This window comes from Bombus vosnesenskii, unplaced genomic scaffold, assembly GCF_011952255.1.
Source record: "Bombus vosnesenskii isolate JDL3184/JDL3185 unplaced genomic scaffold, Bvos_JDL3184-5_v1.1 scf7180000013448, whole genome shotgun sequence".
NCBI lineage: Eukaryota > Metazoa > Arthropoda > Insecta > Hymenoptera > Apidae > Bombus > Bombus vosnesenskii.
In genome coordinates this window covers 427,896-455,144 of record NW_022883058.1, presented here as the reverse complement: position 1 = coordinate 455,144, position 27,249 = coordinate 427,896, and the positions used below count along the sequence as shown (strand labels likewise).

The 27,249-nt window shown below is 42.2% G+C and overlaps 3 protein-coding genes across 9 annotated transcripts in view; 2 read left to right on the top strand and 1 right to left on the bottom strand.

Annotated features, from left to right (window-relative positions):
- Positions 1-432: 432 nt before the first annotated feature.
- LOC117238307 (pre-mRNA-processing factor 17-like) lies at positions 433-4,092 on the top strand. Its single transcript, XM_033503119.1, has 4 exons — positions 433-450; positions 1,027-1,228; positions 2,396-2,590; positions 3,388-4,092. The coding sequence occupies exons 2-4, from the start codon at positions 1,043-1,045 to the stop codon at positions 3,547-3,549; spliced, it is 543 nt and encodes a 180-aa protein (XP_033359010.1). The 5' UTR covers positions 433-450; positions 1,027-1,042; the 3' UTR covers positions 3,550-4,092.
- A 238-nt stretch (positions 4,093-4,330) lies between these two features.
- LOC117238321 (histidine-rich glycoprotein-like) lies at positions 4,331-4,723 on the top strand. Its single transcript, XM_033503164.1, has one exon. It carries the CDS (start codon positions 4,331-4,333, stop codon positions 4,721-4,723), a length of 393 nt encoding a protein of 130 aa, XP_033359055.1.
- A 1,956-nt stretch (positions 4,724-6,679) lies between these two features.
- Positions 6,680-27,249, bottom strand: part of LOC117238309 (protein phosphatase Slingshot) — a 71,784-nt gene continuing 51,214 nt past the window's right edge. For 4 of the 7 annotated variants that reach the window (XM_033503121.1, XM_033503122.1, XM_033503120.1 and 1 more), the window contains 4 exons: positions 10,208-10,402; positions 9,727-9,996; positions 8,865-9,421; positions 6,680-8,756 (listed from right to left, as the gene is read on the bottom strand). In XM_033503121.1, the coding sequence (XP_033359012.1) occupies positions 6,685-8,756; positions 8,865-9,421; positions 9,727-9,996; positions 10,208-10,402 (3,094 nt within the window). In that variant the 3' untranslated portion in view covers positions 6,680-6,684. Of the gene's footprint in view, positions 8,757-8,864; positions 9,422-9,726; positions 9,997-10,207; positions 10,403-14,845; positions 15,006-16,759; positions 16,916-27,013; positions 27,150-27,249 lie in introns of those variants that run through there. The other 3 variants (XM_033503125.1, XM_033503124.1, XM_033503126.1) reach the window with 3 other exon arrangements.

Sequence of the window (27,249 nt, the reverse complement as noted above, 5' to 3'; positions counted from 1 at the left end):
CTGTGTATATTTGTCGATCATCGGGTACGACAATCTCTACAGACGATTCAAACGTTTTAGATCAAAATCAATTTGTTTCGACGGATCTACATGTCTATGTAACAACGTCCTAGAGAGTGGAAGACTTCAAAGTCACCTTGATCTCGTTAAACGTGATTGTAGCTCGTTCCTGATCAAGACTAACTGCTCAGGGTCGCTTCGAATCAAATAAACTCGCACCAGGTGTCCACTGACAGTAGATTTCCTAGTTAAACAGATAGATTGATCGCTCTGCTACGACACATTTAACTTGATATAAAATTCATTTCTTTGTCACTCGTATCGCGAGTGGTCCACAACTTCCAAAGACACTTGACGAAAAATCTTTCGTACGATCACATTTCTCTGGTTTCTCTTAATATGTACAGTAGTACTAATAGACTACTAAGAAACGGTACTAACAGAGGATCGGTAAAAAGGAACTAAAATCTTGCATATCGTTATCGATATTCTCATCACGGTATAAAATAATCGTTACAAGGAAAAGTGATTACGTTTTCGCACGTGTAACGCACAACGCGCGTAAGATAATGTGCGCTTTTATTCGCGTTCTCTTCAGTTACGTTTCATTTACAAACGGAACGACTCGACGACCATCTTAAACGCAATTACCCGCCACACGGACAATAGCCAACATTCGTTCCTATTTACAAACCGTAGTTTCGCTAATAGTTATTTAGAACGATTCCAGTTTACGTTTACGTTTCAATTTGTACAACTTTATCCAACAGGATAGAAAAATATCACCGACTACAAGTCATACACACTTTTTTCGATCTATGTAGAGAAAAACAAGCTTTTTAGCGGTATTCGGCGTTCACAGTTGGCTAAAATTTTATTCGCTACAACTTGCTTCACCCTCTTTCTATTTACAGCATCTCTTCGAATCCCGATAGAAGTTTCACATACAAATATTTCCTTTTCGTACGTTCTCTTCTCTTATTTATTTATTTATTTATTTATTTCCTGCTTTTTATCGCATTCTAGCGAGTCATTGGAAGCCATGGACGGTCATAAATCTAGAGTGTTCAGCGCGTGTTTCAACCCCAGATCGGCACATGAGCTGATAAGCGGTGGTTGGGACAATACTATTCAATTTTGGGACACTAGGCAACCATACGCACTCAGGAGAATATCGGGTGTGCATATGTGCGGCGATGGACTCGATATCAGTAGGAATGGAAGAGAGGTACACGTATTTATATCCAGAATTCAAAGTCCAACTATATATGCACCTTAACACGTTCTTATTCACACGGCAAATATATAAAAATTGTAGGAGTTCGTCTGTTCGAACCAAATTCTGGTCCTGAAACGACGCATCCGCTCTCTCGATACGCTTTTCGTCGCGTTTACCTTTTCAACGAGTCGGAAATCATTCGCGATATCGGATAATCGATATTTTACATTTGTCAATTCTCGTACGGTAAACGGTGGGTCAGTTTGATTTAATATTACTTGATATAGAAAAGATGATTCTATAGTTCCTTTTCACCCAAGATGAGAGTAGAAAAACATTAAAAGAGGGCAGTATACGTATTTTCAAAATTTGTATGTATTGTAAATATCGCATCTTTTCTTCGGACAGTAACATTGTACTTTTCTCGAATATAATCGAATATCGACGTTTCTCATTGTTTTGTCGCATACAAAAATATGCGCTACTGTAATTTCTTGTTCGATTTATTCGTCAGCGATCACATTTTAACAATAGTTTTACGTACAGATCAACGAGAAAAATTGATTTATCGCACCAAAATCCACAGTTCTACGTAACAAAGAGTGCAATTATGTTTGGCAGTAACATAGCATCGAAAAAGCAGCTATAGTCTTTCTCCGGTTTACAAAATCATACGCCGTAATTCTGTCAAAGTGGATACAAAAATTCGAAATTTTATCCACAAATTATTTGAATATCGTTCCAACGACACAAGAAAGCAAAAATGCATTAATACTGTTTATAGAGATAGCTAAATTAGAAATATATAATTTGTATAAAAACATAAAAGGAACACATCTTTCGAATTAGCAAATGAATCGCCAAATTTTTCAACGCGTAACATTAAATTTCTATATACATACTGGAAAAAAATGAGCCAAATTGACCCAACACTCACCCTACCGGGATTAAGCCATCATCATGCAACAATCTCTCGCTCGTAATTCTTAACCTCTTGGTTTACCACCTGAATGAAAGGTGTTCGAACGAAAAGTAAAACGTAACGTGTAAGAGGAATCTTTACAAATTATTAAAAGAATACGCTACACGTGCTAATCTTTCGCTTAGGAATCAGACGTTGCGGGTGTTCTCTTCGTTTTTTTCTTTTTTATTAACAAACAACTATATTACGAACAGATTTTGTCGTGCGCGTGGCAAAGAGAGAATCCCATACAATTGTGGGACTACGGTAGCGGAAAGTTGCTTGCTTCCTTGGAACCCGACAGCTATCCTTCCCTGCTCTACTGTGGCAAATACGTGTCGAACATGTTCATCGCTTGCGGTGGCACGGATACCAATCTCTTCAGAGTGATCGACTTGCGATCTCACGCCGTAAATACAGATTTCTCATACGGATTTCGTTCGCTCGCAGTGCACAGTCTTTCGGTAGAAACGATATAGTCAAGTCGTAAATTAAAATATCAATCTGCGTCTAAACTCAGAACCATAGCGATCCGTTCTGAATATGCACATATGTATGTGTGTATGCACACGCGGCATAAAATCGGAACACTTCGAACATGCTTCGATTCTTAAGGCTGTTGCGTCTTCGAAGTTTAATCGGAAGTTTTCAAAGTATCGAAAGCCTCCTGTCGATATTCCATATTTTGTAGTATACGGCAATAAATAATAAGACGTAGCATACGATAGCATATAAAACATTAAATGTGCATCGAGATTTCAGACTTTTGGAATCTGGCACTTTCGTTCGTTTCACACACTTTGTTCGCACATCTATGCAACGCGTAACATAAAAAAGATAACAGGTATAAATTTGAAAATAGTTTTGGTCTCTTCGTCGCATGAAATCTAAAATTATGTTTAAAAATGATCACTTTGCCAAAATTGAACTAAAATCAAAGTGCCAGCATTCCGTGCATCTGATATTTTACAAATAGATTTTGATTAATCCTGACCTGAAATTCAAGCCTATAGAATTACATAATAATTTGCAGAAAAAAGTTGACAATTAGTAAGTCAAACAAGATATGATCAACGAACGCATCATGAAACTTTCGCATACTCGTACGGATAACGAAACGTCGTATTTTTAAATAACCTGACTATATCCCTTCCGTCGAGTATACTCGTTACGCAGATGATGACGACGACGATTATTTTTTCGACAGACGTTGGCGATGATCAGGAATTTAAGAGGTGGTACGTACAGCTTGGACATTGGCCCGATAAACCCAAAGCACGCAAAGAAAACGAGGACCATCTCCGTCGTACCACAACTTGCGTTCTGTGCTGGCAAGCGGATATTCGAGATAGACGCGCAACCAAGTTGATCGTCCATCTTTCCTCGGTCGCTCTATGTCTTGTCCGTGAAAATTAAACTCTGCCACGAAAGCGAATCGATGTTTTCTTTTTCTAGTTTGTAATTACGACACTAGATGCTAGATATGCGCTTAAGAAATACTATAATTCGAATAGCGTAGATTTTCTTTATTTCTTTCACCACGAAGATGATTTATGAAGAGAAATTTTTGGTTCGTTTCGTATCGGAATTGTATAAATTATACAAATTAGTTTAGCACATTGACGCTAGAAATATATTCGTTACTCTTATTTCAACGTCTCGAGGGATATCTGTCCCTGAAGACGTTCAACAGTTATCTTACTCTTTAGAAGTAAATAATTCGTGATAGCGAAAATAATAATATTTGAGTCGACTGGTACGTTCCAGCGTTTAACGTCACGCAGAATACCGATATTCGATAAAAATTTTCGAAAATGACGATACGAGCCACCGATGGTACACACAGCTCGAGAAGAATATCAACGCGAAGCCACAAAGAAAAAGGAAACGATCTAACGAGTAATCAGTTTCGTGCTGAATATCAGTCGTAAAGCACAGCATTGGCAATGTAACATTTTTATTCTAACTTAATGTGTTACAGTTTTTCAGTAGCATTCGGTCTCAGGATAGTTTCACACCCCGGATCTGTTTCTTCCGAGGAAGAACGAACAGAGGTTAGAACAAACGTATGAGAAAATTATCCGCAAAATTATCTCAATAATAAAATATATCTCTACGCACACAACGGTCGCGGCGCATCTTATCAAAAAATGAGCCTCGCATTCATCATCATCACCACCACCACCACCGTCGTCATCATTACCATCATCATCATCATTACCGTCATCATCACCACCACCATCATCATCATAATCATCATCATCATCAATCATCTTCATCATCAATCATCTTCACCATCATCATCAATCATCTTCATCGTCGTCGCCATTATCATCATCATCATCATCAATCATCTTCATCTTCATCTTCATCATCATCATGACCATCATCACCACCACCGCCATCATCGACATCATCATCAACATCATCAACAACAACCTCATCATCATCATCATCATCATCATCATTATCATTATCACCATCATCATGAACATCATCATCATCCATCAACTTCATCTTCATCTTCATCATCATCATCATGAACATCATCATCAATATTAGGACAGTAGTATAAAATTGGTCGACATGGCTTTGCGAATGCAAATAAGAATGAACGGTCCGATGATATGTCTAAGAACGACGAACGTTGATATCGAGCCGCGTTTCTCATTGTACTTTCTCAAGTTGCAATTACGGTAAAATCTTCGATAAACAATTATCGTCACTGGTCAATGAAGAAAAAGGGGAGAAGGAACAAAGAGCATAAAGAGGGGAAATGGGAACAGAAAGAGAAGAATAGAAGAAGAAATAAGACAGGACGATCGAATTGAAAAGCGAAAATGAAATATACATGAAAGAAATTGGATTCGCGCGACGATGCTTTACACACGATATACAAACTGACATGAGTATAAAGAGAGTAGAAGAACCGATCAAATCGTTCAAACGATTCGAGGCAGCTCCCCTCGGGATAAAGGGGAGTGTAGGGTGGGGGCGAGTTATTACTTTCGTCTCTCCTCGCATACTGTGCACCATTCTAATCACATCTTTCACTCTAAAATACTAATTAGTACAGCTTAAACGTTACACGTCGTCGTTCCGAGGTGCGTCTCTTTATATGTATAGAATCTGTATCTTGCATACGCCTCGGCGATCACAACGTAGACAGCAGAAGAAGGAGTCAGAGCGATATTTTAGTACATAACGCGAGGCCCGGACCTTTCGTTCACAGCCTGACCGGAGCCGACGCTATCTTGTGTCCCGATTCAAGAACACGCTGGCTCCAACTTCTACGCAACATCCCCGCATACACAACACATCACGTTTGATTCCAAGCCCATATTAGGTCTATTAGGTGACGACACGTCGTAGGAATAACAGTGTTTTCCGCGTCCTCCGAGAATTGTTGCATTTCCAGCTTAAAAAATAATTGAACTAATTAAGAGCAGGCCAAGGACACGTCTGACGAAGAAGGAACATAAAACGTTGAAGGACCTTGAACGTGCCTTTTTACAATTATATGTATACAGTCGTTGACGGTAGGACAAGGCACTTGTATCTTTTCGATATCCCTTGAAATCTATACCAACGTAGAAACTGGTCGTTTCTCTTTTGTCTTTCTTCCTTTTTCATTTTCACTTTGCTTATCAACTATGTATCTGCTTATCAAACTGCTTATTAAATATTCCACGCGAACATACTCTGCTGGACGAATACATAATATGTAGCGTTTAAATAGGATGGCGGTGATAAATACAATTAATTTCTAATTCACATTAATTTCTACCTAAAAATTTGGACAAAACGTAGTTTTTCAAAAGCTATTATTCATTATTCGGGCTGTTCTTCGACATCGCAAATAATTAATACTTGCTCGTACAGGAATTAAAGAATACAAACCGTGTAAATTTTGCTCCAACAATAACACTAAAGCTAACGAATACAAAAACATCGCAAATGATTTTGCTCACTCACTCACTCACTCACTCACTCACTCACTCACACACGCACACACGCACACACGCACGCACGCACACTCACACTCACAGAGGCGCTCGCGCACACACGCACACGCATACACACACGCACGCACAACACGCGCACACACACGCACACACGCACGCACGCACAAAAAGCATGGCTCTGCCAGGTAGATACGAAAAGCTTGTACACCGTGTCCGTTTGAAGAAGCATCGAAAAAATACGGGTGCTCTGTCGTATCGTCGCACAGCATAGTATAGGACGTTCTCGCAAAGATTAGAATTGTACATCGAAGAGATGGTGGGAAACGAATCTATAGAAAAATCCTGTGTCCCCGTCGATTTAGTCGTCGAGCTCGAAGAGAAACGATCCTCGACTCGTTGGCATCAAATAGAGATCACACAGTTTCACATCGTGGCCACGACAACGCAACATACCCATGCATTCAGGTACGAGCGCTTAGATTCGACTCAATGGGAGAGAGAAACAACCAAACGCGTAAACGTTTCCCTTTTTTTCTTTCTTACATGGTGTTGTAAACCGGACTGCTGTGCCTAGGCCTGACCTGCAGCCTGGCAAGAGGATGCGTCCTGCCGTGCTGTTGCTGCTTCTTACTAGCTGCCACAACACCAGCCGATGGGACTGGTGGCCTACCAGGTGCTTCCGGCGCTTCATTGAACAGAGGAGTAGATGAATGATTGTTAATCATGATCGGCGCAGACCTCCTACTATATTCTACACCAATTTTCGACTTGTTGCTGTGTTGTGAGTCCACCGACTCCCAATCCTTGTCTTTGTGCACACGCAGCTGGATCTCCGAGGACTTCCTGGACTCGGGCTTCACCTCGTACTTACCAACCAAAACTCTCACCGACCTGTCTTCCAAGTTGTCCTGAGTAGCCGTCGTCGAGTCGGCGCTCGACTTCTCTTTCTCTTTGACCTCGGACGGGGCTTGAATCTTCGATTCGTTGTGAGGAATCACCGGTGAGGAGGGCAAACTTCTGATCTTTACGTCCCTTTTCGGTCGACAGACCGTAATCGGCGAGTCGTTCTCGAAGCTGTTCTCCGGACTCTTTTCCAACTTCGTCGACTTCGCCTCGAATTCTTTCTTGAGATTCTTTACGATACCGGAGGTACTTCGCGGACACTCGGCGTCTGGCGAGTCGTCTACCGACAAACAACGTTTGTTAAATATAGATTTGTTACTCAGGTTCTCCAAGACCATCTTGTGTTGCTTCACCGAAAGACACTGAGTAGTGTTGACCACGCACGGACTGGATGTTTCGCTCTCTGACCTGCAGGATCTCAAGGATAGGGGTAAGTCCGAGTCCGAAGAGAGAGAAGATGGCGCCGGAGCGCTCGTCGATAGTCTTCCAACTTGACGAATCGATGCTGGTGAGATGTCTATTCCTCTGATAGGACTTGGAGAATTTCTAACAGGATCTACCTTCAAACCGTGTTCCTGGCTAGGCGAGGAATCCCTCCTTCGTGGCGTTGGCGACGCGGTATGCTGAAGAAGTACCGGATTGTACGATTCTTCCTCAACTGGTAATCTGTCTTTCTCTTCCGTGTCGGAATTTTGCGTGCACACGCGTTTCACCGTCCCTGAGCTGGTGTTCTCCTCGAGCTTTTGCTTGGTACGTTTCACCGTGCCTGGGTGCCAAGGTATCTCCTCCTTGTCGTAAGGGAAGAGGCCACTGGATCCGAGCAGATCCGAAGGCCGCATGTCGTACGAGCCCCAAGAACTGTTCCTCGACGGTAACGTGGCCCAGGAGCTGTGCACCGAATTGTTGTCGAGGACTACGGCACTGTCGTAACTGCTCCAAGAGCTCTGTCGGCTCGGTGAGTCTCTCGTAACCGGCTCGCCTTGCCTTTCTTCCCGATCGAACACTCGGTCAACGTGCGTACTAAACGGGTCACCGTCCTTCTTGGTCTTTCGCGTTAACGTACCAGGATACACTGTCGTCGTTGTCGTTGTCGTGGTCGTCGTGGTCGTCGCGATACACTCACTCTCCGCACTCACTTCTCTGTTAGTCTTAGCGTTACTACACGAATTGGTACATGTTGCATCGGACGATGATGCAGTCCAGACTAGACATTCACTATTACTACCGACTTCCGTTCTCTTGCTTTGCTTCTCGCCGGGATCCCACACGCTTTGCTTCACTGCCACCGTAGACGAAGCTTCCGACGAAGGCTTCTGCATACCGAGTCCATTCTCGTTCAGTTCGGAGATCGGACTCTGTGGCAACGGTTTCCCGCCGTCTGAATCAGAACTCGGAGAAGACGGCTTGCTGCTGACTGCTTCGAATTGATTCGTCAGGTTCAGCACCAATCCTTTCCTCCTTTGACCCTGCCGCGTTTCTAACTTGCTAATTCGGTTCTTCACGGTCGGAGTGTCTGGCGAGGGACCTGGTAGGTGGACGATTTTGTTTTGAGATACGCTGTAAGATTGTCCGTTGCCGCATGGCATCAAAACGTTCCGAGCTTCTTGCGACATACTGGTCTTCTGGTTGTTGGAACGTAGCAGATCTTCTCTGGTCACTTCCGAACTTCCTGTCTTATCGATGCTTTCGAGGGACTGCGAAAGAGGAACTAAAAGGGAGCGGAAACAGGTCGAGTTCGAGATTACAATATAAACATAACCTATAAAAATAGCATGCCATATTTAATAAAATGGAATTAAACGAGTAGTAAACGTACCAGAAGGCAACATGGTTTCGCTAATTTTCACATTCGGCGACCAACTTTTCGGCCTCTGGCTGGTCTTTTTTAATTCAAAGCCCGATACAGTTTGCAAATCATTGTCCACGTTGTCAGACTTTTCCTCCTTCTTCGACTGATCTTTCGTCGACGTAGGAGACTTCAAGTTCGTATCCGACTTGGACCTCTGAAGCTTCTCTTTGTTTTTCATCGCATCCAGTATACCCTGATAGGTCTCCAGTTGCAGCAGAAAGCTGTTGTTAGGTTTGATGCAGTTCCGTTTCTCTTTTACGTGCTTCCAGGCTTGAGAGAAGTCCCAGTTATACGCTTTCATCGCGTACGCGATCACTACCGAGGCAGATCTTGACACTCCCATTTTACAGTGCACCAGCACCTTCGAACCTTCTTTCTTTGCCTTCGTGATGTATTTGAACGTATCGTCCCAGTGCTTCAGCAGATCGGTCTTTTCGTCGTCATACACGCGTACGTTCAAATACGTGAACATCCCGGGGAAGAAGTTGTCGATCTCTCGAGTTACGTTCAGGATATGCCTGACACTGTATATTAAAGAAATTTTAGTACAGGAAAGATTATTCAGAGATAATTGTGAATTATTATCAATCTGTACGTAGCGTGGCCAAACTTGTTCTTGGCGGTTCGATAACAATGGAACGAATATTTGTACGAGATAAATCCTTATTACGATATATTCGAATTTAACGTTACTCTACTATAATTGGAAAAATGAGGTCGTTCTCGAGTAAACAGCGCAAGCCTAAATGGACAGAACGGTCAACTGCAAATCGGATAAAGCTAAAAGGACGGAAGGATCTCGAGTAATAACAGGAAGGAAGGAACTCACCCATTCTTCTGGAGCTCCTCCAAGTTGCTTGCGTTCCACTCGCTTCCTAGATAAACGTGGTCAAATATTTCAGTCGGCGCGTCCATCTGACCCAGAATGGTGAGCATCTCCTGATCGATGAATGGCTTAAACTCCCCGAGATCCATGTCGAGGTCTTCCTCGAGACGACCTCGAATGTACTTCGAGGTTACCTCGTCGAGGTCCACGGACATCATGATCTCCTTCAACGTCGATCGGATCACGCGCTCAGTCTCGTCCCTTTCTCTGGGTCTGTCGCCAACGAATACATATTTAGAAACTAAAAAGGCCAAAATGTCCGAAGTAAAATACACATTACGATATTTCAGGGACGAAAGAAATCTTTACTCGGGGGTATCACTTTTTTAGTCGAGCCGAAAAAAGGTACGAATTTGCTTTAACATATGCAGTATGGCGTAAATAGTCCTATAAAGTAACCAGAGATGGTAATTAACGAACTTACTTGGTGCGTACGCTGTCCGGCGACGGTGGTCTTCGAGATTCCAAGTTGTCCATAGTATGCCACTCGTTAAGACACGAGCGATCGCTCTCGATTCGTTGCTCATAGTAACTGACCCAGTCGTGTGACAGCCCACCCAGGAAGTAGTTCTGTTCGCGTGCCTTACTCGACACTTTGTGCAACGTCTGCAAGGCCGACCTGTACAAAAGTTGCATGAAAATTTCAAATTATTATAATCGCTTGCTATCCTTCTGCAGGTTTGAGCATTTTAAAGATGGCCTCCTTGTTTAGGAAAGCTTTGGTCACCATCATGAAACCATTTACCACGATATGCTGCAAGAAAGTCAGAAAACTCGATGGAATGTTTTATCGCGGTAAGATCGAGGGATTTTCGCGTCTCTTATCGTTGATCGAAAATAACATTCCAGCACGGTAATCGCGAAAGGTTTATACATGCATTCCCTCGAAGAGGTGAGAGAGAAGTCATCGTCAACTTCTCGGTGACGAAGCAAAGCTTAGACCGAATGGTCAAAGAGAATTACTTATCTCGAACGCAAACCGCTTCCGCTTCCAGGCAACAGCAAATACATACTTGGTTGTCTTTCCTTTCTCAGTGGTTCGAGATCGTTATATTCGGGATAAAAGAAATTAGTTCTTCGTATCGCGACTCGTATGATTTTACTTCGATACAGTGGAATATTTCGCGCCAGCTTCCATCTATAACTGGATTCCATTTACGCACTTTTACACTTTCTACGCTGCAACTTTTAAATTACGATTTTTACATTTTCAAGCAATCGGTCATAAGGAAGATCGTGTTTTAACGATTAAATATATTATTCAGAGCTCTGTATCGGCGAATGCATTGCCGTTTCACGAACATCGCTAGGAAAATACCGACGCTTTAAACGGATAGACGTAATCGTTTCGCGGTTAAGATAGTAACCGATAAAATTACAACAGCGTGTTTCTATCAAGTCATTAATACGGAAACCATATCAACCAGATGATATGTAAAAGCTTCGCAGTATCTAAGATATGCGCTATAAAGTTACTCGGTGCACAAAGCTTCAGGCGAAACAAAGGAACATTGCTCGATAAGAGCAGCAATTATATCAGCTGTTTCGTAATATTTGATATCGATATTGATTTGGCCCCGGCAGAGTAAAGCTAACAGGTAACTTCGCTTTTCGTCTATCTTTATCTTTCCCTTCCCCTTCTTTTCCGCTTTTATTCTTTTCCTCCATCTTCGGCATAATTCCAGATCAATCTCGCGCGACTGATTATCGATATTTTCTCGCAAATATCGCGAAAGATCCTTTCGTTTCTCCTTTGAACGATGAATCGGAGACTCCTGGAGCCTCGGATCGAACTCAGTCTCGGTTAAACGGATGACAAAATTGCCGGTGTATCGTTGGATGACGGTATCTAGTCAAAGAGAGATCCATCTGTGAACATTTCTACTCGAACAGCAGTCCGGTTTTTGCATTGAAAACGTAACAACGCGCAAATGACAAATGTTCGCAACGATGTCTGGCTACCTTGATAAATGACGAAATTTTGTGATCGCTCATCGTGATCGTTCGACCGTAGGACGAAGAGAGCAAAAAGTATCGTACGAAGAGAGAACGTTCCTTCTTCTCGCCTCTTACACGATCCCAGTTGATCGTTTAATTTTCTCTTAAAGTTCGAAGGTTGTCGTTTGACTCGTGTTTTCCTATTGTTTTTTTCGATGTAATCGCGTGTAAACTTTTGACAAGTTTCGATCGTCAGTGGCGATCAAAGTTGACATATTAATGGCCGCTGATATTAGATGCATATACATACTTTGTCTTTTTACCCTCGCCTTAATCGCAGCGAATTGCGGTTTTTTTTTTTTTTTTGTTTTTTTTTAAATAATAGAAAGTTTCTACTTTGAGGTTTGCGCGAAATGTCGAGGAATGCCAACGTTCGATGGATTTTCCAATAGTCGATTTGCAGAACGAAATCCTTACGCATCTTATAAGATAAATAAATAAATATATACATAATTGAATCGCATCGCAAATTCACATCGCCAGTCCTAACTACATATTTATTTTTCTTCAAGAATCGCGACGATCCACGTAACATAATAAATCTCTCAACATAAGTTTTCATCGAGTCGAGCTCTTCTTAACCTAAGATATAAGGCAAATGTTAAATCTGTGTTTGTAACAGCCTCGAATAAATACGAATGTGGCGAGTTTAGCGAAAGCAATGTTTATCGAAAGAGAAGAGACAAGAGTATAAACATTCACACGCTTAGGCAGTAAGAAAAGTTCGATCTAGTCGAATCTATCGAATCTACCAAACGCGAAAGACACTTTCAAGTAACAGTATTACGCATCGCGCAAGACCATCGTCATTGACCATCAAACTCCAAATCTTTCGTCGTAAAACTTCATCGCGGATAAAACTCTTTGAACCGATGCTAAGTCGATCCTTTACGACTGCAGCTGAACTTTACCAGAGCCAGAATGCGATTTGGTTTTCTTTGCCAGCATTCTCGCTATAGGTTCGCGCGTTTCTCACGCCCGTCGATGAAACGGCGAAAGGAAAAACCGGCTGGTCGGAAATTCCCGTGAAAATCCAAGTCATAACGTTCCGAGGATCCAGATATCTAGGAAGAGCGCACGCACCGTACCCAAGAAGATCGTATTGCGACGCGATTGGTAGGAGAATTTACGAACCACGCTCCTTAGGAAACCTAGGAAACCGCTAACGACAGATTAGCCGCGATAAACGGCACAAGACGGACGATCGCATCGTTTCTCTACGATAAAGATAACCAGTTGGCCGTGGTTAAGCGTCCAACGATTCGATTTGTTTGCACCTGACGGCGCGTGCATGCGTATGTTTTCTCCTTCATCCTTGTTGTCCTTCTATCTAATTTATTTCGAGCTAGAGTAACTGCTTCGTAACTGCTTTTACGTCCTCGTTCGTTCGTTGTCTACCAACTTCTATTTACTTGAACAATGTACGTAACATTATCTGAGTTTCATATACGCAAACAAACAACGTGCTTCTAATATTAATTGGGGAAAATATCACCTTTATCCAATCGCCTTGCCTTTCAAAATTACTTTGTCTCGAAGCGTTCTCATCTTATTTTCGATCATTTCGAAAAGCGTAGTACGTATAGCGTTTATGTAATAATCGGAGGAAAGTCGAAGAAATGTATCAAAGCGAATCTGAGGTAATAAGGAAACCGAAGCCGAAGAAATCCTCTCACGATTCACAAGCCCGGAACGAATGTTGCAAGATATTTAAGAAACGTGACGTAACTTGGTGATCTGTTATTCGGTATAAACTAACTTCTTAGGCAACTTCGTGAGGTAACTTTTCGAACAATCAGCAGTTTTTTGACGAACGAAACGACCGCCTCGAGCGGCGTGGTTTATTCCTAATCAACAGATCTTTCAACGATCGAAGCTTGCTTGTAAAATGCTGGAAATCCCGCGCTCCCTGAATATCCAACACCGAGATTACGTAAAAGTTTTACACGTAAAAATTATCGCTCTGTGTTACAACGAGCAAGTATCGTATGTAGATTTATAATATTTACCAATGCGATAGTTGGGTATAAAGGTGGTAATAGCTCTCATTTGAACTCCTTTATTTGAAGTGAATACTTAATACTTTCTTGCGTCATTATGTTAAGCATCGTTCTAACGGTGAAAGCGATCGATATCGCAGAAAATCCGCGGTACCTACGTTTGGTAGACGTTTTTGCTTGTACAGCCCCAAGGGAACGTGGCCTTAAAGATCTTAGTATCGAGCGTTTCGTAACTGTTACGACGTTGAGTGCGAACCGAGATTGTAGGGTCTGCGAAGCAGATGAATCAACGGATCAACGGATCGACGGATCGACGGATCGACTTCAAGTTAGAATATCATCCAGAAAAACGCGAGTTTCGTGTCTCGTTGTACGTAGAATTAAATTTAGACACCACGAGGTACGCTTAAGAGGCAGTTTATTTTTATCGGTATCTAGAGATAGCATACGATACGCTTGGATCGTCGAGTAAGCGTAGACCTTTCCCTTCCACTTCTTGCACAGTGATTAGATAAAACCGTTTCCGGCTTTTTTACGCTTCCGACGCGAACCATGCCAAGACCGTCGGAGGTCTGGTCGATTTAACTCGTTCCTCGCCCTGTCGATCGAGAACAAGCCTTCGCATGGTTTTGCGTAACTGACAACAGTGACAACGATCCTCAACGACGAGGACGGTAAGCGTATTTATAATTAAACATTTTACGTAACGCGTTCACATTTAACCGGTACCGATTCTGTCGATAGCCTGGTTCAGCTTGGCCGATGCCAATTGCGGCTTTCGAGAACACAATCTTTCTTCTGCATAGAAATTCTACGCGTCTTACGCTTGTGTGCGAAGATAAAGATGGAACGTCAGACACTGATAGATCGTCGTATTAACGCGATAGAAATAGAGAAAAGCTATTTATACAGAGATATTTCTATCGCGAAGTAACGTGAATTTAGGCTTGTGGCTTATGATCGAAACGACGAGGTATGACAAAACATACTTGTGTTTACCGATAGCGCAATTAAGAATCCTCGAGTCATCGAATTTTCTATTCGCCGATACTGGTCAAACTTACGAATGCTTTACACGTTGGTACCGTTCGACGTCCACGTGTTCACGTTCAGGTAAACGTAGCGTAAAAAGCACGACGAATCACGGACGATCGATTAATTGCAAGTGGACGTTCTGTCGGTTTGCGCAACAAGCGAGGACGATAGCACGGTAGAGACTGAGACTCGAGGCGTAGCATCGTAATTATAATGTGTCGCGTCATCGGGTGATCCTAAATGGAACGGCCGATGAAGCAAGCAATGACGATTCGATTGCTCGATCACGAATCCAACTCGATGTCGTCGCCGTCCATCCGTTATGCGGTTAATTGATCGGAGACGACGAGAATCGACAAGAGTCGACGAGAATTCAACTTACCGCGAACCTGTTAACGCTGACTGAGGAAATCCCTTTCCACATTTCCACAGGTAGTTTGATTCGAATTCTTAGAGAATCGTTTTGGCGAACGTAGTGCTCTCGCACGATTTGACAAGTTTATTCCAAGTACCGACAACTGAATGCTACTACTACTATTTGCATAATTATAAAGCTAGTTACAACTAAGAACAGGTGAAAACAGGTTTTAGGAGCAACACTGTTTCATCGTGGAAGAATTGTTTCCACGGCAAAGCAGACCGTTAGATGGGCAATTAGTTAGAGCAGGGTATCTTCGTTGCGGATAAGTGAGAGTGTTTTATCGTATCGGGTAGATGCATTCCGTTTTCACAATTAAAGTTTTAATCGCGCATAATTTCTTGGATATATCTAACGTTAAATAAGAATAATCTCCACATGATATATTCCGTGCACTTTTTCCAACGTACAATTTTTTCATACCACATCTGCAACGTAATCGTTACTGCTGCAATTTAAAAATTACTCAAACGTTGCTTTTACAGTTTCGTAATATTATTCCCTCGGTATCTATGATAATTTAATATTATTCTTCTTCGTAATTTTATCTCGTTCGAAATTCACTGATACCTTTGTCTAATCTATCGTACGTCCGATACGTCTGCGTTTCACGTATCGACGTTATTTTACTAAAAAAAAAATTCGAGACAGAAGGCGATAATCGCAAAAAGATCAGTGCACCGAGCCCGAGAAGAACGTCTCGTTACACGCGCATATTTTCCTGGGCGAATTCCCGGCTGGCCAGCTGCCAGAGCAACGGAGAGGAAAGAGAAAGAGCCGCATAAAACGGATCGGCGTACGAAAGGACAAAGAATATCGGAGCAACGGCACATGCTGAATCGCGTTCACGCTGAAATACCTGAGACATAATAGTCCAGTGGAATAAAAATAATAAATCTGAGCGAGTCACGCGTTGCCTGAAATTTCTTATTTATAAAATCACTCGAGACTTGAGCGATGCAATTGCGGTTACCCTTCCGAGCTTCCTATATTCGAATATTTACGCCTTTCCGCTCGAATTAACGCTTTATACGAACACCGTGTGTTCGTATACGCAAAGGAAGAAAAACACTATTCAAGCGTTGCATGCTTGTGTGTACGCGGTATCGTTCTTTAGCAAATTATCAATTACGCGATAAATACGCTTATTTACGGTAAGACTGGTTCCTGCGGATTTTCATTTCTATCGTTAATATCTAATAGAAGAAATATTCATTTCAAGGGTAAAAAGAATTCGACTCCGAAGAGATTAAAAGTTAACCGGTCTTATCTCGACACGCTTGTTATAATATAGCTACCTACGATCCACCGAAGTATCCACAGTACTATCGTGCTACCCGAGTTAAACAACACGTCGCATGCCACATTCGTTGCTATCGATGTACACGCTGTACGTTCATTACAGAAACATCGTTCATCCACCACATCTCGCTAACGCATCACCAATGCGTGTTCCCTGGCTACATTCCTTCGCGGAAATCCAACAATGACAGGAAACCCGACAGAGTTCCGCAAGGGCTCTTACCTAGCGGCTTCCAGGACGTCGGCGAGGATCTTGCTTCTTCTGTGGTTTCCAAAGACCCAGAGGATCAAAGGCAAAACAAAGAGAACCGCCACGTAAACGGAACCACGCGTCACCATGTTTCCTCTCAGGCTGATGTCCGGCCTTGCGAGTTATTCTCGTCAAGGTCATCGGACCGCCCCGGTTAAAGAGTCCATTGCCCCTTTCTCAGACTAGTTCCAACGGCTTTGTTCCAACGTTGATTAGCTCGATTCCAGGTAAATCCAAGCTAGCCGTTCTGATGCTGAATTCGCATCAGTTTTCCACGTATCCTTTGTCGCAACGCGGATGACCAACTAACAGTCGGCATTAGGAACGAAAGAGCGATCCTCTCTCTTCTTATCGACCCGTCTCTTCCTCGAGCTCGGTCGAATCAACCAACTTCCGGCTCCAGCGTCTTACTCGCTTTCCTAACCTCCGAACACACTCCTCTTCGAATCAACTATAATCTTGAATCGAACTAATTCTAGATAAAAACTAGAAGCTTTCACAGCCGGTTTTGTATGCTTACAACTATCGCAAGCTACGACGATTATAAAATCGTGTCCAGCGCAAATTACGTCGCCTACTATGTCTTTCGTCGATCTCACGTGTATACGTGATAGAAACTGATTCGCCGTCGCGCATAAACGAAGCTCGTAATATCTGTTCAAAGATTATTCCATGGTTGAAAATAGAAGAAATGCTTGTGAAAACATGGCCGGGAAACTTCCGAATATCCGGTGTTTGTTGGGAAGACCACGAGCAGTCGGAGAAACCAGACGTCTATAGCTCGAGGATCAACAGACGCTGAGAGTCTAAATTTCGACGAGTTTTTCTTAGCACGGCCACGTTCCGTCGACTGGCGGAACAAGCTCCGATCGAATCGTAGGATCTGGCAAATCAGAATAGTATGCGTAGGACAGGCTTTGCCGAGTGGTGGGGTCGTGACAAACGACCGACTCCAGCCATATTTAGAGTGTCGATGTGCCGGCGGTTTTTTTTCGCGTGTTCAAAAGAGACCAGTCTCATCAACAACGCGCAACATCGTCAGTACCGGAAACCGGAGAAAGGAGCGTAATCTCTCGTCGCGGAAAAGAAAGTGGATCTTGACCTGGGCGAAGTTTTACAAGTCCACTGGTTGGAGACTATAGGCGCGTGGGTCGCAGTCTTTTACAATTCGAGGAATTGTCACACAGATCGTCGTTCTTGTTATCGACGCTTCTTGAGAAATCGGGGTTTTACGCTCATTTCGCGGACAAGTTTCTTGAAAGTCTATACGCGCGCTACAGAATCGTCACCGGGCTGTTAGATCCGCATTTTTATTTTACCTGTTTCGCTCGTTTATTTCCGTTGCTCGGATAACCATTTTTCAAATATTACGTAAGAACAGTGGCCAAGAATTCGCTTCACCTCCAGCGTCTGCTATTTCATATTTATCGGATAATTCGATCGAACAATAACAATCTCCGATAAATCATTCGCTATCGTCGAAGAAACAATGGAAGTCTGTTTGACGAGGCAGATGCACCTCACGATGCACCAGAGGACGCACCTGCGACTATGCTTTTCGTTTGTGCAATCTTCGAAGCGAAGGTGAGTCATTTTAGAAGCACGCATACGGTATATGGACTTGTTCAACCTGTGACCACTAGTGCTGATACTAACAATGGCTGAATTATGAGAAACGCGCTGAATCTACCATCTTCTCTTCGATTTAACCCACGACGGACGTCTGAGAAGCATTCCAACATTTTGTAATTTAATTATCGTTTCTCGAAAAGGAAAGTTTTGCTCGTCGATGCATATCGCGGAAGTGTGTTAATCTTGATTTGTTCGTGGTTTGACCTTGGACTGGTTCTTTTTGGATGTGTTTTATCGATCAATGGGTCTAGGAACAGCGATGTTGAACAATGAACAAAAATCTTGGTCGATTTGAAAACTCGTGGTGAAGGAATTAATCCATCACCTTTGAGGTTCCTACACGATCGTTTCTAGTTTGAGAGTATGTAGCATGTAGCTCTGCTCTTATTAAATTTAGTACTTTTAGGAGCAGTAACTAATCGAAATTCCTAACTAAGTAGTTCATACCGTACAGGTTAGCTGTCTATAAGTTGTAGGTCCCAGGTTTTACGTTTATGATCTAAGACTGTTTTAGGTTTAGGACAATCGAACGTAACCAAAAACTACGATGTATCGATGGAGACGTAAATAAATAAATGTACAGAAAACGAAGAGTTAATAAGCGAGACTGGTGGGTTGTTAAATTTTTGCTCAGAGTCGTTCATGAAATTCATAATTTACGAGTAAGCGAGGTCGATCATTTTTTGTAATCCTTCTTAGAAATCTGTGCACGCATAATGCCCGAACAACGAACAATCATCGGGTGCGATCATAAAATACGTGGAACGAGGAAAATCATAAAGCACGTTGTTTCGTGTTCCGATCGTCGAAGGAAATTCGTCGTAGCGTCGTAAGGAGGCTATAGAGTAATTCGACCGAGTTTCAAAGCGTTGCCGGACTCGTTCTTCGTGTTTCGCAGCGCGAGAAGTTTGCGGGCGCGTCGCAAAAGTGGAACAATCCCGACCAGAAATAATCGTGCCGGCCCGTTGCTAAAAGAATCGTGAAAGTCGCCAGCGATCGGCTTCTCCGCTGTTGCCGATCGTCACTTTACAATGGATAACGGGTCGCTGAGCTTTCGCGTGTCGCGATAACGAGAGACGATCGAGCGTGGTTATCGAAAGTGAAGCAGCGCGTTCGGAATATGTACACATGTGTATCACATTGTCTCGAATCGTTTCGAATCGCGTCGAATCGTTTCGAATCGTCTCGAATCGTTTACAATGGTGGAGAAAGCATCGAAACCACTTAACTCAGAAGTGATGAAACATCTTTCCAATACTGCCGTACTTTTCCTTTGTTTCAGATCTAGACCGAATGTATCAGATTCTTAATTACCGATAGCTATTTTTTAAAAAAACCTAACCATCTCAAATTAAGAGCGAAAAGTTAAGTTAGGCGGCACACGACTAGTACTACCGAAATCGTAAAATAAAATTAGATAACTTGTAGTTATTTTTCTGAAACAATAGACATATTTAGTACGTATTGCGTCTTAAATGAACATGCAACGTGTACTGGCGCAATTCTATACTTTTAGGACCGATAGTTGCTATCTTAATCGCATATACTTTATAGTTATAGAAGATTAAACAGCCGAGTAAAGCGTTCATCGAGGAAGGTCCATCAGCAGCGACGAAACACACCGTCCGATCGCCTCGGCATGGCATGGCTATTCTCCCGGATCATCCGATGTAATGATCCGCGAATGGATCTAGATCGTGACAACGCGGCTTACGAGCGGTTATTCCGCGAAGCAGAACGAGCTGCGTGCACGATTCCTCGTGTTATAACCCTCCAACCTGTTCTATGTCGTAGTCACAACAGTGAAAGGAATAGAAGCGATTATAGCGTGACACGCGCGTTATTGCACACGGGGACGCGGCGAGAACAGCCAGTGACATCAACAATGCCTGTAGTCGCTGCATTAACTACCGTCGATAACGATCTACCCCGAGTCTCTTTACTGTCGAGGCAAACGCTGTACACTTTTCTCACCAGTCGTAACAAACCTGAGGATCGTCCGCCAGTCATTTAAAATTTAATCACTCGGTTACTCCATTCACGCTTCTATAGCGATACTCGTGACATCGAGATCATCGCCTGTGCCGATTTTATCGGGAATCAAAGAAGTCTACCGTACGAATAAATTTACCAACGTTTATCGCTTCTTTCTTCTCGAAACGAAACCCTCGACCGTTAAAAAGTATTTCCTGCGTCGACAGACCTGTAATAGATTTGCGTTTTTAACGAACAGAACACGAAAATTTATCCGACAAGAATCTATACAATAGGTTATTGTTAAACACAACGACGCGATCAATCGTCCGCACAGCTAGACTATACAATCGATATTTCAATTGAAACGCGGCAAACAATGAAACGGAAGTAATCATAACAGGATGATACTTTAGCAACACATCGGACGCAGCGGAAGAAAAACGTCACGATCGTTCGTCGTCATAGTTCAGCCACATACACGGCGATTGACACTCGTACAGGCAAAAGAATCCTCTCAATTAACAGAGTTCACGTGCGAAAGTTACTTGCGAGTAACGTTATTACTAAATGTTGCGATTGTCATTTTTGCGAAACGTTAGTTAGATATTATCCAGTGTTAAATATATGTATAACGCTCGTATATAACATGCGCGTATTTTTCACGTATATCTGCATAGATATTTTAAGTGTAGAAGCATCGTGTGTTTCTTGCGTATTTAACTTGCATAAACATCCACAGTCTATTAATCAGAGCTGGTATACGCATATAGAGTAGGTACACGCATATACCTATATGCGTAGTAGACATAGACCACTATAGTGTTCACAGGAGGATGGATGAGCGCGAGTTGGCCGTGGTTGGCAGAGCCAGCCGATGGGCGTCGATCAACGACGATCCATTATGCCGATCCGTTTTCATCGGCTGTCATTATCACTGGCTCGGTTCTGTATTATTCTGATAATACGACGTACAGCAACCTGTTGTTATCCATTGACGTCCGCCGCTTTGATAGGCGGAACCAGTTTCGAAAGCTGTTGCCGATTCACGCCCACCGAACGGTCTCCGATAAAAATCGTTCCTCTCGGTATCGCGCCTGATCGTGACACTGTCGTTTCACCGAGCCAACAAAAATCCTCGTTCGACTTATTTTTTACTTCTGAATGGTAGCGTAAACCAATTCGGCTCTATCGACGCTTGCTTGACAATTCTCTGATAATTCCATGTCTAGGAAAATTTCTAACAGAGAATCCGGTTAACAGGCTAATCAAACTGCACTTGCACGATTCAAAGTTCGTTCGCGCGATTTCTAATTGTAGGAAAACATCTGTGCAGATCAACACGATATCTCCAACAAACAAATTTCGACCATCTTCCTCCGGTGCATCTCGGCTCGAGTGACACGACCAGTTTCCCGGATGAAGTTAGTTTCCATATTTTTTTCATGGACGGGAAACTGGCATGGTTCGTACGCTGGTCGCCAAGAGGTATTCGGTACGTGGCGTACCCGTGGCGTGCAGTGACGTACAGTGGCGTACAGGGACAGACACGGCGATTTCTCTGACAAAAAGTGAAAACGGCCAGCAGAGATCGGTGAACGCCACGCAGTATGAACGAGTCTCTCGCGATGACGTAAAAAGGAGACTCTGACGAAAGTTGCGTCTCGCGATATCACGCTGGTCGTCGAACCTATAATCGAATCGACAAAGAAGCAGCAACGATAGGCTCGGCCGAAGCTATGAAATCTCAGGTCCGACCAGACCAGATCGAGAATATCTAGTGGATGGAATATCGGTGGATCTTATTAGCGATGGAATCAAGTATGCATACGTACACGCATTGCAAGTAGCCTCGTGTTTATCTAGAAAGTTTCGAATAACTTACGAATAGTTTGAAAAGAGGAAACAATGACTTTAAAGCAGACTCGAACCTGCTCCGGACAAGAGAATTCTCTCCGAGTATCGCGAAGGAAAATATTTGTATCGCAACTGACTCGCATCGATAACTATCCATCTATATGGAAGTTGATCCCATCACTGGCTCCTTATCGTGGAACCAGGTGTCATTTCGTTGTAACGTCATCCGGCTGGAAACCGGTTCGAGACTCGCCAAGGTTCATTGATTCTTCGCTAATCCGAGAAGCTCTTCCTGCTCCGATTAAAAAGAGGATTCGGAAAGGGAAAGAAGAAAGTGGAGGAATAGTCGCGTTAATAAGTCGAGATACGATATAAAGAAGTCGAAGGATAAGAGCCGTAATCGAAATCGACGTTTATGGTTAATGAGAATCGAAGGTGGAACGTTTTGCATGCCCGAGAAAGAGGAACACACTTATCTCTGGACAGTCACCACGCCCAAACCTGTTAGTGGCGACCTGGAAACCGGCAAACTCGACATCTTTTATGCGCTGGCAGAATAAAAACCGGACTAAGGGGAAGCCTTCTCGGAGAAGTGGCTACCTGGATGCTGAACGATGAATAACGTTGCAGGAAACGCGCGAGATTTTCACGGCAATTTATATACTCGATTTGCGAACCGTCTGTTACACGGTTACGCTGTTACACTGATATTTATTAATTGCCACATAGTTTGCCAGCCTGTTAATTCGAATTAGTCGAGAATGAGAAATACTGCGAGATTAAGAAGAAGATTAAGAAAGACTTAGATCTATAGCTCTATAGCTCTATAGCTCTATGGCTCTATAGCTCTATAGCTCTATAACTCTTAGGAGTTGATAGTGAAATGTTTCTCACGTATTTTTCGCCAAGTGCATGATTTTTATACGCACATTAACGATAATAGGTTTAGAGCTATAAGAGACAAATTTTCTTTCTACGACAGGTATACGGTTGCTTTCGACAAAAAGTTAATACCAACGTTTACTGAGATAAAACCGTGCTCTTCGTAGTGCAGGGCTTAAGCGCCGACGATATTTCATTTCTTTTTCACTTACTTTCTTTAGAATATTTCACCGGGCTCTGGTGACTTGATCGCGTCATCTTAACTTCGTTGAATACATTACTCTAATAATCGCGTGTAAAATATCGTAAACAATATCTCAAGTTTAGTACAATGAAACAGCATTCCACAGCTACGTCGTTATATTTATCTCAAAGGTTAAAATTAGCAGACGTTAGGCCATACCTAAATAGATTCTCTTCTTTTACCGTTTCCTCTTCGATGCCAATAAAAACGGGGAAACCAACTTGTTCTAATTACGATGCTTATCCTGTATAATAAGCAACAGGATCGTTAAAAGTATCTGATAAAATTTCATGCCGTGTTTGCAGTTTGTTTAACGATCTAAGTAATTAGCCAACAATTTTCTACTCGTTTAGAGCCACTGCTAATTGCAGCCGCCATCGATACAAAATATTTGGTAGGAAATTAGACATTATCGGCGAAAACGAAGGAGAAAAAACGCCAAGATTGTACGGAATAGTTCTAATCGTAAAATTAAGCAAAAGCAAACTGGCTATCCTGCGGATAACTGTTAAAAGAAACTAGGCCGTCGTATTGGCGATCGTTTCGAAAGATACTCCACAAAATGTAAAATATATATTTATCGCAGTACGTAATGAAAGTAAGTAATCAATCCATGTTGAATATAATAAAACGATACTTATGAACTAGAGATTAAATTTATGAAATAACATACATCCGTTTGCTGGATAAAGAATACTTAAGTTAATCGAATGTTTAAATAATGCTTAAATAAATTGATAAAAAAAACAACTGGCATTAATCCTCTGTATCTAAGCTAAACCACAATTATCTATCACGAGGAATATTGCAAAACAGATAAAGCGCAGTTCTTACGATCTTTCTTTCTCCCTTTATTCTATAGTAAACGGTATTCCTCTCGCAGACGAATAATTATATTTAATAATCCAGAGATCCAGAAGATCTGAAGCGCCGATAAAGCTCGAATTACATTTAATGCAAACTGAAATTTAATTAACCGCGATAAAAATATAATTGAGGTCTACTTCGTGTTCGTTGAGAATTTTTACCAAGGCTTGGGATTTCTGTATGAATTGAATCTCAGGTAGAGTTAATTCAAATCTGTTCTGTTGGTTCGATGAACTTGCTCGTGACAGAAACGACACAAAATAACGCGTTGTACATCGATTCGTTGAAATTTCAGAAATTTCTTGGAAAGAATCTTAAGAATTCGAATTATCTTGTAATTTCAAGCTATATTTCCTCCATTAAAACGTGCTTTCGAAAACTGTCGAAAAATATATTAAAAAATATCAGACTAGCGTATACAACGACGACGATCCGAACAACTTTTCCCTTGTTCCTTCTCTACTTTCCTGCTCCGAGGAATCTCTTTCTTCGTCGACAATCTCGCGTTTGATTCGCGATACATTCGAAGCTCGAAATTCCTCGACGAAGCAACACTTTCTTTCTGTGCTGTCGCTCCGTTTATTCATAGATTATCCAACGTACCGATACGTACTATGCAGCATTGTGAATCAACGTGCAGCAGCGATAGTACAGTGAAAGTAGACGGGCCAAGAGAACCATAAGTCACCTGCCTTCGAGTTCGACGAGTCTCCTCCTTCACGATCGTTAATTACTTATGTAAATACCATCGCGAGGTGCGATAATTATTTATCCCTCGTTGACGTTCAATACGCCTCTCGATTCAACGTGTTTTCTTCTTACGAAACGATCTAACGATGTAATTTATGAAAATTTTAGGCGTAAAGAACATCGAGTCTCGATTCTAGCTTTTCCTCTTCAGCAACAGGATTATGCAGTGTTATGCGCATTAATTAAAATATTCTTTGCCTATTATTGTCTATTATTGGACCGGTTAACAGCTCGTTCGTGATTTCTGTGTCAAGCCGTAGCGCCATGCCAAAGAAAAGTCGATGAGAACATCTCGGAAAGAGATCGATGCGTTCTATATCTTCCTAAAAACGTCCCGTTTTTATCTGTCGGATAAGCTAGCTTTTCAAACCAGCTTGATAAGTCATCGATCGTGGTACATCCTTGGCAAATCACAGTATATCTCATACCGTTATTTGAATATGAATTTGGATAGAACTATGGCGTTTCGACCATAAACCGTGCTCACTACGATAACTCGATAGTAGATAGAAGTGCAGAATGGGAGTGGAGGACGTATGCGACCGATATACATGGACAGATAACCGGGTTATTAAATCTTCTTTCGACCGATCTATCCATCGATCTCTTGTGCTTCCTTTCTTAAAAATAGCTCTAAACATGGCAAATTATAGCGTATTCCACATATTCCATATATTTCAGTATGTTTACAAATCTGACGAAGATTTGATTTATAACAGCGGTATATACCTGCGACTGATTAGTTAAAAATTGAAATGCACGATATGTCAATGAAAACTCACTGCAAATAACCGAACAAAGATTAAGTGGTTCGCCAACTTTCGTTTATCTTGTTTATGCAGACGATGTAACGATCGTCGATTTGTTTGATCGCATGGTTTTTCGATTATCTGTTCGAGCAAGATTGACTTGTTGCTGGAACTCGTTAAATATATTGACTCTTTAAATCTGTGCGGCGAAGAACTTCTCGGAGAAACATGACCCGTGGGAGAAAGTGCTAGAATTTGTCAGGCAAGTGTCTCATCAGCAGAGAACTTTCCTTACGAGTGAGTGAGAAATTATCGTCCCGGGATGAAATTACTTTTACGATCCATCCGATACGTACTTTTTTTCGTTACAATTCGACAATTTTCTCGTTCGTTTATTTAATTTTTTAATCCTAATAAAAACTGATAAATTTTCATTCGTTGTTAAAATTCTATCGAAAACGTTCGATCGAACGAGTTGCTGCTACTAATAATAACGTTACGCTCGATAAAACAGAGTCGAAAGTTAAGGCAGAGCATAACGTTTGTAGTAATTGGGGTGACAAGAACGCGAGTAATCTCGGGGTTGCAAAGTAGAATTATACAAAGTGACCACGCGACGCAGCGCGCCCATAAATGGCGCGGCCGGTGGTCCATGGTCGCGAGCAACCCCACCACGATGATGGTCGGGTCCAACGAGGCTTCTCCAAAAATAGGACGACGACAACATCAACGACGATAGACCGACGGAGTTCCCGGTGCCGTGACGAACTTCACGCCGTCTGTTTCCCGACAATAGATGCCACGAAGGTTGTTGCAACTTGTCAATGACGCTTTATCGTGTCCACACGAAGCCAACTGATTTTTCAAATCAACATGTTCTATACCAGCGAAAACTAAAAGTCTTCAAGTTTAAAGCGGTTCGTCGTTCTAAAGTTTGCAGTATCAACTTTAATATCGTTAACTTTGTTACACTGTCGCATAGCGACATAGCTAAAAGCTCAAAGACTATTTTACTTGAAAATTGTAAAACAAAAAAGATTCGTTCATCGGTAAATGATCGAATTATGGGTAATTTTCCGTCTCGAACTTTCATTTCCTGAAAAATTATTTTTCCCGGTCATTATTTATAGCGAAACAATCGCAAGAAGAGAATTCACGTGGGCAGAGCAAGCGTGTTTTCACCCGCGCTGAAAAATCCGCGAACGGAAGAGGTTGGGCAGGTAAGAAAGTTCCTCTTCGTCCAGTCCTGCATAAAACAATTGCGATACCGACCAATTAAGCCACGGCCCACGCTTCATTTTTCTTTCCATTCAGTTCGATCCTCTTCCGCATCGATAGCATCTCGGTTGCGCTTCGATTCTTCTTTTCCAGCCTCCTGTCTCCGTTGACAAACGATTTTTCTTCGCCCAGATTCTGCGATCTATTCTAACAATAGGCATTTAACCATTATAAAGCTCTATTTTACTCTATTTTTTCTGCTTTCTTTTTTCAATGATGGATTGCACCAT